Raw genomic sequence first — 11547 nt, forward strand, 5'->3', positions numbered from 1 at the left:
TCTACTTCAAACGAGCTGGTGGCCTGGAGTAGGTCCCTACATCCAGCTGTCCCATTAACTCACGGAAACTGTGATGTCAGTTACACAGTTCCAGCCCCCTCCACATGTGTGCACGCGGGTGCACATGTGCACACGTGCCCATGCGCATGGGAGCACCTAGGTGCTGCCTGTTCTCCCAGCTGTAGCTGGAAAAGGAGGCGGCCCAGTGCCCTGCGTGCCCCTCCAGCCCAGAGTGGAAGCCAGCCTCCTAAGTGCCGGGTAGGGAGGGGGTTCTACATCCTGGGAAGCAGCCCACAGCCACTACTCTCCCTGGACCTGTCCTCTCTAAGGAGGCATGCCCCTCCGCCTTCCACAGCCCTCCCCTGGCCAGCTGGCTCAGGGGCCTCCCTCCCTCCCTCCCTCTCTGTGGCTCTCAGCATCCTAGGCCCCCTCACCCAGTGCTGCTGGCTGTCTCCTCCCCTGCACACCCCCCTTCCATGTCTTCACCTAGGAAATCCTCTCCAGCTCTGGTCTCAGCCTCCGTCCCTCCCGTGAGCCTCCCGCGAACTCCAGAAGTGACGATAGTGCGAAACTGAGGGCATGCTCTGTGTGGGCGGGCAGCACCCCCCGCCACTCCTCTCAACACACCCTCCACGAGGTCCCCTTCCTGTTCCCCAGACGAGTCTGAGGCTCATGTTGGGACTCCCCCAGGCCACCACCAGCTGACAATGGGCTCCAGGTTCCAGCCCAGCTCTGACTCCAGCGCCCTGATGCCCCCACTCCCCTCTCTACACGCCCCCTCCCTGCAACCTCCCCCGCTCAGCTGCCTTTTGTCTGTCTGCCCCCTGAGACAGTCATCCCCAAGGGCAGGCATCCCCAGGTCCCTGCCCCTGAGGCCTCAGCGAATGCATCTCCCCACGCAGAGGGCCTGGTCTCCACTCCACGCACACACACATAGGGACATCCCCCTGCCAGAAGCACCAAGCGAGACGCCTGCACCATAAATACGCCCACTTTATTGACATACACAGGTGAGTAGCGGCGGACGATGGCAGGGACAAGCCACTGCTCCTAACCAGATATGAGAGGGGCCGCTCCGCGTGTCGTGAAGTGCGGCGGTCCCCCGTGTACAGGAGTGCTTCCTGTCGGGACCTGGACGGAGGCTCGGCAGTGAGAGAAAACTCCGAAGATCCGCCTAAACCAGATCGGGCGCTGGGACAGTGCCTTCGCACCTCCCTGGGGCCACCTTCCCCCCTCCACTGGTCTCTAGACGGGAGAAGACTGCGGTGGATGGCGGTCACCTCCACCTGTGGCTTTGGAGCCTGGGATCTCTCGGGGGAGGAGTGCTTGGGCAGCACCCCAGTGGGGAGGATGGGGACCTCGGACCACAGTCCTCAGGACTCTATGTACAACTTCCCCCAGCTGGGGCGCGGCTCTGTGCCCCCAGGGAGGGCCTGATGGCACCCGGGGCGCTCTCTCCTGGGCCAAGGGAAAACCCCTTCTGGTTGGCGAGGCTCAGCGTCACGTCTGTGCAGCCCCGGCGCCCTTCCGGAAGGTTTGGTGAGGGCCAGCAGGGCGGCGGCAGGGGCCTAGGAGTGGGGTGGCCTGCAGGAGCGGCAGCAGGCCTTGCTGTAGTACCAGTGGCTGCAGAGGTTCACCTTGATGGCCAGCGCGCAGTTGGTGCCCGGCTGGTCCTGGCAGCTGTCATCTGGGGAGGGGGCACGGTGGAGGGTGTGGGCGTCAGGAGGTGGCCAGGGGAGGATGGCGCGGCAGGAGCTCCTGCTCGCCCTCCACCTCCTTCCTCAATCACCAAAGGCAGCCAGGGTTAGGGTTAGGGTTAGGGTTAGCACCAGCGGACAGGTGGGCCCTGCACCTCGTTTCCTGCCCCGCCCCCACCCCCACTTCAGCCGCCTCTCTACTCTGCAAAACAAGTGTCCCTCCGCGTCCCCCTTTCCTGCCCCGTATTCATCCCCAGGGGTGCTGCAGGTCCTGTCAAGTGGTTGATCTGTGTCCTGGGAAGAGATGCCCCAGGAAGCACTTGATCTCACATACCTGGGGGCCCCACAGGGTCCTCCCACTCAATACATCCAAAACAGAACCCCTAACGCCCCTGCCCCAGCTCCCACCTCTGAGGCTGGCCCCTCGCCCCTCTGCCAGAGCCCCTGCGTCATCCCTTCCCTCCCTGCCTCCCGTGTGCCCAGCACCAGCTACTGGGGATGAGCCATCCTGGATCCCGGTCCTCTGGCCTCCGGTGGCCTGTCCCATGTAAAGGAGACACTCCTTCTAACGACCAGGTCCCACCTGGCTCCCTGGGGCCTCCAGTTCCAGTCAAGCCTCACCACTCCCCCCTCCCTCCCCTCCCAGCCGGACTCCCAGCACGCAGGGGCCTGGGGCCACGGGACCCTCCCCAGGTCACCGCTAGCGCCCGCTGTCCTTCAGGCCCCGGTTTAGGCAGCGCCCCTCTGCGAAGGCCCAGCCCCGCCCTGCTCCCACTCACCAGGGGGCTCCGTGGGGCACGGCTGCAGGTCGCAGGTCTGCTTGCCAACGGGCTTCACCAGTGGGTCGCAGCCTCTAACGATGTCGGTGCCCTGGTAGCACTTGACGTCCCGCATCCTCACGCCCACCCCACAGGTCTTGGTGCACTGCGAGGAGACCGCGGGCCAAGCCCCAGGCTGAGGGCGGAGCTCAGCCTAGGGGGCGGGGCTTGGCCTAGGGGCAGGGCTCGGCCTAGGGGGCGGGGCTCGGCCTAGGGGGCGGGGCTCAGCTGAGGGAGGAGGGCTCATCTGGGGGTGGGATTCAGCAGAGAAGCCGGGATGCCCACTCTAGACGCCCATCCTGCTGCCTGGCCCAATCCGCAGGTCTTGGTGCACTGGCGGGAGACCGTGGGACAGGGCCTGGTCTGAGGGGGCGGGGCTCAGCCGAGGGGGCGGGCTTAGTCAAGGGGGTGGGGCTCAGCCGAGGGGCGGGGCTCTCCATCCTGGACTCTAACCTGCCACATGGGGTCTCACCCTGCCACCCCGACCACCTTCCAGGCGCTGAGTGTCAGCTGACAGGGGGCCTGCGAAAGCCCGTGGGAAACTAGGTAACCCGCGGCTCAGGGCGAGCTGAGGTGATGAGAGGGGAGGGTACTGTCTGAAGTCAGGCCTGGGTCCCGTCGCTACTCCGCACTGCCTCCGTTTCCCCATCTGTACAGTCCACTGTCCCTGTGTTCCCCGTTTCCAGCTTTCCTGGGGTCTGTGATGCAGCGGGCTTAGGGGCAGGGGGCCGGGGGAGAGCACTGGGTTCCTATTCCAGCAAAAACCCGTGTTCGTTACGGGCCAATTAAACTCATCTTCCACAGCAACCCCACCCCCACCCCGTCCAGATGTTCCCCTTGGAAAGCCCCACCGAACTGCCCAAAACTCCAGAGACATCTGCTGACCTCGGTTACCCCACCGTCCTCCTGCCAAGATCTGCAGGCGGCGGCTGCCTCGTGCTCCCCGGCACGGTGACCCCACATCACCCAGAGCGCTGGGACCTAAGCCTTGGCTCCCTGGAGTGGGCAGGGAGGGAGGCACCACCCTGGGCCCACCCTTGAGTTCTGTTTGTGAAGGCCCAGTGTGAACTGATTAAGACTTGGCAGGAGGGCTGCCCCCACGCCCCCCATTCTGAGCTGGGGGCTGGCCCGGTCTGGAGGTGGCGAGAAGCCGCTCGGCACCAGAGGCCAGAGGACAATCAGCCCTTGGCCGGCGCCTGAGGAGCCTCTGGACGTGCCCCTGGAGGCCAGCCCTGACGCCCGGCCCCTCTCCAGCAGCCTGGGGCAGGAAAGGGCACTATGCCGAGAAGCAGCCCAGGGGGCGGTGCCCCCTCCCCCAGCACCCCCCGGCCGCTTCATTTTGGTTCTCCCCCTCCCCTTGGCTCTCGTCTCTTCAAAGGCAGGCACCCCTCACAGTCTGTGCACCCAGGAGGTTCTGGCCCCCCACAGCTGCCACCACACCTTCTGGAGCCGGGACTGCTGCAGGTTCCCCCCACCCCGGCTCCCCAGACCCTCCAGGCCAGCCAGGCCCCACCGCTCCCCCTCCACCCTCCCAGCCCGGTGCTGCATTCTGAGACGCTCGTCCTTCAGGCCCTGGTTTAGACAGCGCCCCCTCTGAGAAGCCCTCAGCCCCGCCTGGTCCCTCTCCTCTCACCAAGGACTCCTTCCGTGGGTCCCCATGGAATAGTAACAGCAAGTGTTCTGTCTGGAACAAACACTAGTGGAGACACAAGAGACAGCAGAGCTTCTATCCTGGGAAGGTGACCTAAGTCTCTCCGCGGAAGATCTGAACCTGGGGAGAGGCAGAGCCCCTGGACCACCGCCCTCTGAGAGGGGCGACCCCCAGACATACCCCAGTCTCAGTGACTCAGAATCTTTACCTTGAACTCTTGCATTTAGAGTTTAAGCACCCACTTGCTGTACAGCTGAGAACTGCGGGGGACTGGGTGTCTGCGTCTAGCGGCCCATTGGGCAACATCACAGTTAAATCTTCCAGGCACCAATCAGACCTGCCAACCCTGTCTTATCCCTTCGGCATTTGGAGTTGACCAATGAGGAAGCCGAGGCCAGAGGCAGCTAGAGACTCGGTCACACAGCCCAGCCACACAGAGTGGGCACCGAGGACCCCACCCCCAGGGATTCAAAAAGACCACTTGGGCCTCCCCACCCACCCCTTCCTGAAAGGTGATGGCATCAGCATTGGGTGGGGAGAGGGACAGGGGACCACAGGTGGCACTGCTGCTAGGTGGATACAGAGGAGACAGATGTAGCATTAGCTGTGAATTAGTAACAACTCCGGTCTAGACTGACAGCCTCCATCCTGGAGGAGAACGGCTGGGGACGCTTATGAGCTCCCAGTGAACTGCGAACCCCACTAGGAGGTCTCTGCAGGAAGGCGGACAGGCAGAAAAGAAAAGCAGCAGAAGACGTTACACTGGCCTGCCTTGCTCAGCCAGAGAACTGGGGCGGGATGGGGGGTCCACCCCCTGCCCCCACCTCTGAAGTAGGGGCTGCTCCCCTATCTGCAGAAACCCCACCTCAGGGTCCCTGCCCAGGAGTCAAGGGCATGGGCTGGCTGGGGGCCCCCCTTCATTTTGCCAATTCCTCACCCACCGGGATCTAACTTGGGGAGAGTGGACTTGAGTTCCGACATCTGCCACCCCCTCCCCCGAGAGACCCCGAGCAGGCCAGGCCTGTCACAGAGATTCTGGTTCTTTTTCTGGGAAATGAGAACAAGCCCCTCCTCCTGGGCTGCTGGAAGGAGGACAGGAGAGCTTCCAGCCTCTGGGCCTCATCTGTAAGGGGAGGCGAGACCCCAGCTTCATCCCACCCGACATCCTGAGGCTGGGGGGGCCCTGCGGGGGGCTGAGGAGCCCCCAGAATCATCAAACGGTCAGGCCTTTGTCAGTAGAGTTGCTGCCTTCCCAGCTGCCCTTTGCCCTGCAGGGTCTTGGCCCAGTGCACACTTCCAGCTGGCACACTGTGTCCCCACCCTGGTGTCCCTGCCTGAACTGTGGCTCCTGGGGGCCAGGGCCGTGTCTGACTCCGTTCAGCATGCCCACAACGCCTGGCCTGGGGTCTGTCTGCCCCATGGCACGTGTGGGGCACCCGTCCTGGGTGACTGCATGGCTGAAAAACTACAAGCAAGGCCCAGGAGAGCGCGGCAGGCCTCCCAGTCTGACATCGGACGAGGCTTCTGGAGGTGGTGGCTCTGTGCCGGCCTCGGAATTGGGCTGAGTTGGTCGAGTTGGGAAAACCCTGACGAAGGCTGATGGGGCTTCAAGGGGCATTTGAGGTAGGAGAGGAGGTACGGTGGTGGGACCGGAACCCAGGCTTGGCCTCGGCGGTCCCGAGGGCATGGTGCTCACCTCCGACCAGGGGCTGGTATACCACTTGAAGCAAGGCCTCTCGAAACACGTGCTCTCCTCGGGCGGCTTCTTGGCCAGGCCGCACTCGGGGCCGCTGCGCGTCTGCAGCTTCCCGTTGGCCAGCTCCATGCACAGCACCAGCCGCTTCTTCACGCCCCGCCCACAGGTGGTATTGCACTGGGGTAAGGGACAGACGGGTGGTCAGCCCCAGAGGCCAGGAGGGCTGGGCCCAGGGCCCCCTGCGCCCCAGTGACAATGGCTTGTTCAATAGCCATCAAGGAGCGAACGCTTAGACGGATGGCAAATCGGCTGCAAACACTAGAGCCCATAACCATTCGGCCCCAAACCATTTATGAAGCCAAAACGGATTTGATCAAAAGCAATGTAGCAGAAAACAATCTGTTTTGAAACAAAATGACCATTTGGCCAGCCAGGATTTGGCCAAAATCAATTTAGCTGCAAACAATTTGGCCCAGCGTAACCTAGGCAACAACAATCTGCCTGCCACAATTGGCTCAAGGCAGTTTGGTGACGGGCCCGTAGAGAAGGCGAACTGGTCACGCCAGCTAAGAGCAGGTCCAAAGCAAACAAGCCAATAAGCCTGTTCCTGAATTTGGGGAGCCTGGGGCCCGGGTGAGAACAATGCCCATTCTGCTCTGCACGCCCATTGAGCATTTGCCTATTTTTAGATTTGGGAAGGGCTTTCCCCTACCTTTTGGGCTTTTTCCATTTCAAATCAATTTTTAGTGAATTGTGCCTTTATAATTTGCAATTCATTCATCCTTCTGACCAACTGCCATTTTGGCCACTTTGCTTTCAGCCGAACTCTCTCTCCAGCCAGTGGTCTCCTGGGCAGGGAAGGCCAGGGCACTCACCCGCTCCCAGTCCTGGGCCAGCCAGTGGGCAGGACAGTTCTTGTCCCCGCAGGGGTGGATGGCCAGGGGCTTGGTCTCCACCTGGCACTGGGACTCGGGCACCACCCGCCCGTCGCTGGTCTTGCAGTACACGTGTCGGATCATGCGCCCCTGCCCGCAGCTCCCGCTGCACTGCAGGGGGAGAGGGGACGGGTGAGAGGTCAGGCCATGCCACACGGGCCCCTAAGGTCACTCCCAAGGGAGAAGAACGGCTCCCGGCCGCACAGGGGAAGCAGTTGCCATGGTAACCATGTTTTAAATAACATTTTGTGTTCTAATTACAGAAATAATGCATGCTTGATGAAGAAGACACACGGAGAGAAAAACACACCTAAAGAGCTCTCCCATGGACGTCCCACCAGCCCGGGGCAGTCCCAGAGACGCACAGAGAGAGAGAGAGGCGAAGGGTGAAGGCAGAGGGGTTATAACGTGCGATCTGACGTGGCCGCTTGTGCTGGGATCACAAGCCAGACAGGTGTTCTTCCCCCACCTCCTCACAGATGGGGAAACGGAGGCGCAGCAAGGCGAGGCTCTAGAGCCCGCTCAGGCTAGCATGTGCCGGGTCACCCCTCACCGGCCCCCAATCAGAGACGGTCCACTGGCGGTCGCAGGGCGGGCCCGTGCAGTTCTTCTCCCCAACGGGCCGGGTGTTGGCGTCACACAGCCTCTCGTCCTCTGAGCAGCGGATGTCCCTGGTCACCACGCTCCGCTCCCCGCACTTGGCTGGACACTGTGGGAAGTGGTGGGGAGCCAGGATCACCACTGTCCCCGAGCGAGCGGCAGGCCGCACGTCAGCGTGCTGGGGGTCCAGGCTGGGCGCGGCTCACCTCAGACCACTCAGACATCTCCCACTGCGGCCCGCAGTCCGGGTTCCGGCACGTCTTGCGCTCCTCGGGCCGCACGGCCTCGGCCGCCTCGCACAGGTCGCTGTACACAGAGCTGTCGAAGCCGGGTGACAGCATCTTCCAGCAGCGCACGATGCGGAACTGGAACCCCTCTCCACAGGTGCGCGAGCACTCACTCCAGCTGCTGGTTTCCCACCTGCCGGGGTGGGCGGCCCTCAGCGACACCCTGATCCCAGAGACTGCGGCCCTTCTCCCTCGCCCCACAGGGCTCGGCCAGACAGGAGGGTGAAGCCGACAGGGCTTTACAGGGCGTGTCCTCCTCACCCCCACAGAGCAACCTGTTGATGGTGACTTCTGTGGCCCCTCTGGACAGAGGTGAAGCAGACCCTGCCCCCGACACTCTGGGAACCGGTGGTGGTACCTGGGCTGGCACTCCCTCCCAGCGCAGAACTCATGGACAGGCTCTGGGCGTGTCAGGGCGTCACAGTAGCTGTCATCCACCTCAATTCCATCATAGCGGACACACATGGCATACGTCGACATGACCCCTGGATCAAAGAGAAGGGCCACATAGTTCTCAGTGGGAGCTTCGGGGATCAGCGGACCAGCTGTGTGGCCTTGGTCAAGTCCCTGAGCCTCTCCCAGCCTGGATCGTGTATTGGGAAAGGGACCGGGACCAGGGTACAGACCACTGGGAGAACCCAGGGTGGCCACCTCTGTGGGTCTGAACTCTCTCCCTGCCCACATCCCAGGGTCTGATCACTTCTCTTGCACCCCACCTCACCCTACCCAGCCCGGGCTGGGTTCATAGGTCACAAACCCTGAGCTTTGAATGAACTCAGATTGGCCCATGCAGAGGCAGACATCTCTGGGGGCAGCGATCTGCATTCAGCACCTGTTTATCAGGCGTTTACTATGGGGCAGGAGCTGTGGTGGCACAGTGGTTAAGAGCTCGGCTGCTAACCAAAAGGCTGGCAGTTTGAATCCACCAGCTACTCTTTGGAAACCCTTTGGGGCCGTTCTACTCTGTCCTATAGGGTCGCTATGAGTCAGAATGAACTCCACGGCAACGGGTACTACTGTGGGGCAGGCCCTGTTGGGGGGGGGGGAGTCAGCAGGGACCCCGACCCCACAAACCCGGTACAAACCCTGTGCAGACTAAGCGAGAATGGGAGGCGTGTTTGTGTGTGAGAGAGAGACAGTGCGCGCCTCAGCCTCCTGGGATGGTGGAGACAGTGAACAGCCCTCTCTGGCTTTACCAGTCCCCCCAAGAGGATATCGAATCCTCCAACAACGGAAAACCCCGCCCTCTCACTCTCCGGCTGAGCATGTCTGAAAGCCAGCCAGCCCCCGCTGGAGCTTCCAGAAGCCAGCCCTCATCGATATGAAGCGGCCCTGCAAGCAGCCGGCGTGGGGTTTTTCTTTTTTCCGTAAAGGATGGAGCGAGACTGCAATCACTGGGCCCTCCCTGCCCGTGCTGAGCTGTGCAACATTTAGCTCCTCCGAGGGGAGGCTGGTGTCCTGGCAGGTCCTGGTCAGAACATTCCAGGACTCAGGGATACCAGCCTGGGGCCAGGGGGACTCTCCTCATCTAGAATGGTGAAGGGGCAGGGCTCCATCAAGATAGGCTGCAATTCAAGGCCCAGCTCCATCTCCCCAGTGGAGTGGCACAGACACATGGCCAGACCCCCCAGGCCTGTTTGCTCACCCACACAACAGGCATACTAGCACCCACCTCCCAGACATGTGTAATTTGTCAGAATTAAAGTCTCAGCTATCTGTACCCCTCCTCACTCCACCAATCTCGACAACCGGAAAAAAAAAACAAACAAAGCCATTGCTGTCCAGTCTATTCTGACTCATAGCAACCCTATAGGACAGAGTAGAACTGCCCCATAGGGTTTCCTAGGACGAAATCTTTATGGAAGCAGACTGCCACCTCTGTCTTCCGCGGAACGGCTGAGGGGTTTGTACTGCCGATCTTTCGGTTAACAGCCAAATGCTTAACCATGCACCACCAGACCCTTTTAGCCATGGAGCACTTTCTTTGAGCAAGAGTGAGCAGGGAACCCCAGACACGGGATGGACGGGATGGGGTTGCTTGGCTGGAGCAAGGCTGAGGTTCGGGGTCCTGCCAGCTCCACGCGCCTTCACCCGCAGTGCCCCAGGGGGCAGAGGAAAGGTTAGAAAACCACTGCCTTCGACCCAAGAGTCCAAAGGAACTGTCCTGCATTTCTACTGCTCCAAGAGGGTCTTTAAGAGAAAAAGCGACGCCCTGCTGTGACGGGAGGCCAGGGTCCAGGAGAAGGTCTGGCCATGCCAACCTAACAGCTCTTAGTGTGGGGGCTTGGCAGGGCCTGGCCAGGACGGCGCACCGACGTGTGCCGATGGCACAGTCTTGAGTCTTTGTAAGACAAGACATGTCATGTGAGGTTTGTAAACCACTGCCCCCGCCTCCCAGGCCTCAGTGCTCCGTTGAGCCGTCCATCGGGAGCACCCACTAATAGGGTGCCCGTCTGTTGAGCAGCCAGGTGGGAGGTGGGCTATGTGGACAGGGAGGTAGGCAGTATTTGGTGCCAGCTGGTCTAACTGTCCACGCAAACTGTGAGCCCTGGTTCCAGCATTTCTGCCCGGCACCACTCTGACCTGCTTGGTACCTCCTCCAATGACGGGGAACTCACTTCCATGCCTGGACAGCCTTGACTAAAGGAGAGAGCTTCCCTCTCCCAGCACCAGAGCTGTCTTTTTATTTCCTTCTGTCCTCTGTCCTACTTCACACTGTGGGCCTCGCACAGACCCAGCGGCTCCCCTGCCTGGCCACTCCCCGGGTGTTGTGATTTGGGCTCATGTCCTCCCTGGGGATGTCCTCACCCAGGCCTAGCACCAGCCCTCAGCACCGAGGCTGCCTTGATCTGGAGCTGTCTCAGTAATGTCACCTCCCAGCAGCATGTTTGGGAGGCGCAGGGGAACCCCAGACTCTCTGGGATCATCTTGGTACGCGTGGGTCGGGAGCCCAGCGTCCTGGGCCAGGACCATGGAGTACTTTGGGGCTGTCAGCTCACACAGGTCCATGCCTAGCTGGGGCAGTCTCTGCAAAGCATCGCCTTCCAGCCCCACCACGTTATCGGCGGTCCTCAGGGCCAGCCCCATCAAAGGTGGGCCGCATGGTTCCCCTCTGGAAGCAGTGGGGTCAGCTCCCTCACACTCCACGTCGCTCCCCACAGGCACCCATGACTACAGGCAGGAAATAGAGGCTTGTGATTGGCCAAGGGCACAGGGTGCGGTGGACCAGACAGTGCGGTGGACAAGATGGTGAGGGTCAAGTGCTCACCACGCACCTCCCCAGGCCTGCCTTCCCATCCAGCGTGCCCTGTGCCCTGCGCCTGCTTCGGGGCTCCTGTAACAGAAGGAGGCGCCCCGGACAGTGTGAGCAGAGTGTCGGGTCCGAGACCCGTGGTCTGTTCAGGGCCCCGGGGTGCAGCCTCCAGCTGTTCCCTCAGCCCACTCCCGAGATGCCAGCCGGGCTGCAGTGGGGGTGGTGAGCCGGCTGCCTGTGGCCTGGCGTCTGGCCATTGCTGGGCTCCTATTGCTTTCTTTGCTGGCAGCTGGGGCCACCAAACCTGGCCAGCTGGGGGCGGCAGGGCAGGGCTGGGAGCATCCTACATTTGAGGGGCAGCCCCGGTGTTGTCCAAACTCAGTCAAACGGGAAGTCCCCGGTCAGCTTAGAGCCAGACCTCAGAGCTGGCACTCGGGGCCTCCTTACAGCCTCTTGTCCCCACTGCCAGTGCCCGGGTCCTGGTCGTGGTCCTGGTGTCACTAAGGTTGATGTAACCCAGTCCAGTAACTCAAGGTGTCTCTCTGTCTCTCTTACACACACACGCATACACACACACACACACACACACACACACACACACACACACACA

The 11547-nt window shown here is 61.7% G+C and overlaps 1 protein-coding gene across 1 annotated transcript in view; it reads right to left on the reverse strand.

Annotated features, from left to right (window-relative positions):
* Positions 1-1568: 1568 nt before the first annotated feature.
* The window catches only part of ADAMTSL2 (ADAMTS like 2), a 37433-nt gene continuing 27454 nt past the window's right edge, over positions 1569-11547 (reverse strand). Inside the window, exons 12-18 of the mRNA XM_004388669.2 lie at positions 8043-8169; positions 7604-7817; positions 7351-7506; positions 6738-6908; positions 5863-6039; positions 2477-2621; positions 1569-1687 (exon numbers count right to left, since the gene is read on the reverse strand). Of these exons, the coding sequence (XP_004388726.1) occupies positions 1569-1687; positions 2477-2621; positions 5863-6039; positions 6738-6908; positions 7351-7506; positions 7604-7817; positions 8043-8169 (1109 nt within the window). The remainder of the gene's footprint in view (positions 1688-2476; positions 2622-5862; positions 6040-6737; positions 6909-7350; positions 7507-7603; positions 7818-8042; positions 8170-11547) is intronic.

The sequence above is a fragment of the Trichechus manatus genome, unplaced genomic scaffold, assembly GCF_000243295.1.
Source record: "Trichechus manatus latirostris isolate Lorelei unplaced genomic scaffold, TriManLat1.0 scaffold00214, whole genome shotgun sequence".
Lineage (NCBI taxonomy): Eukaryota > Metazoa > Chordata > Mammalia > Sirenia > Trichechidae > Trichechus > Trichechus manatus.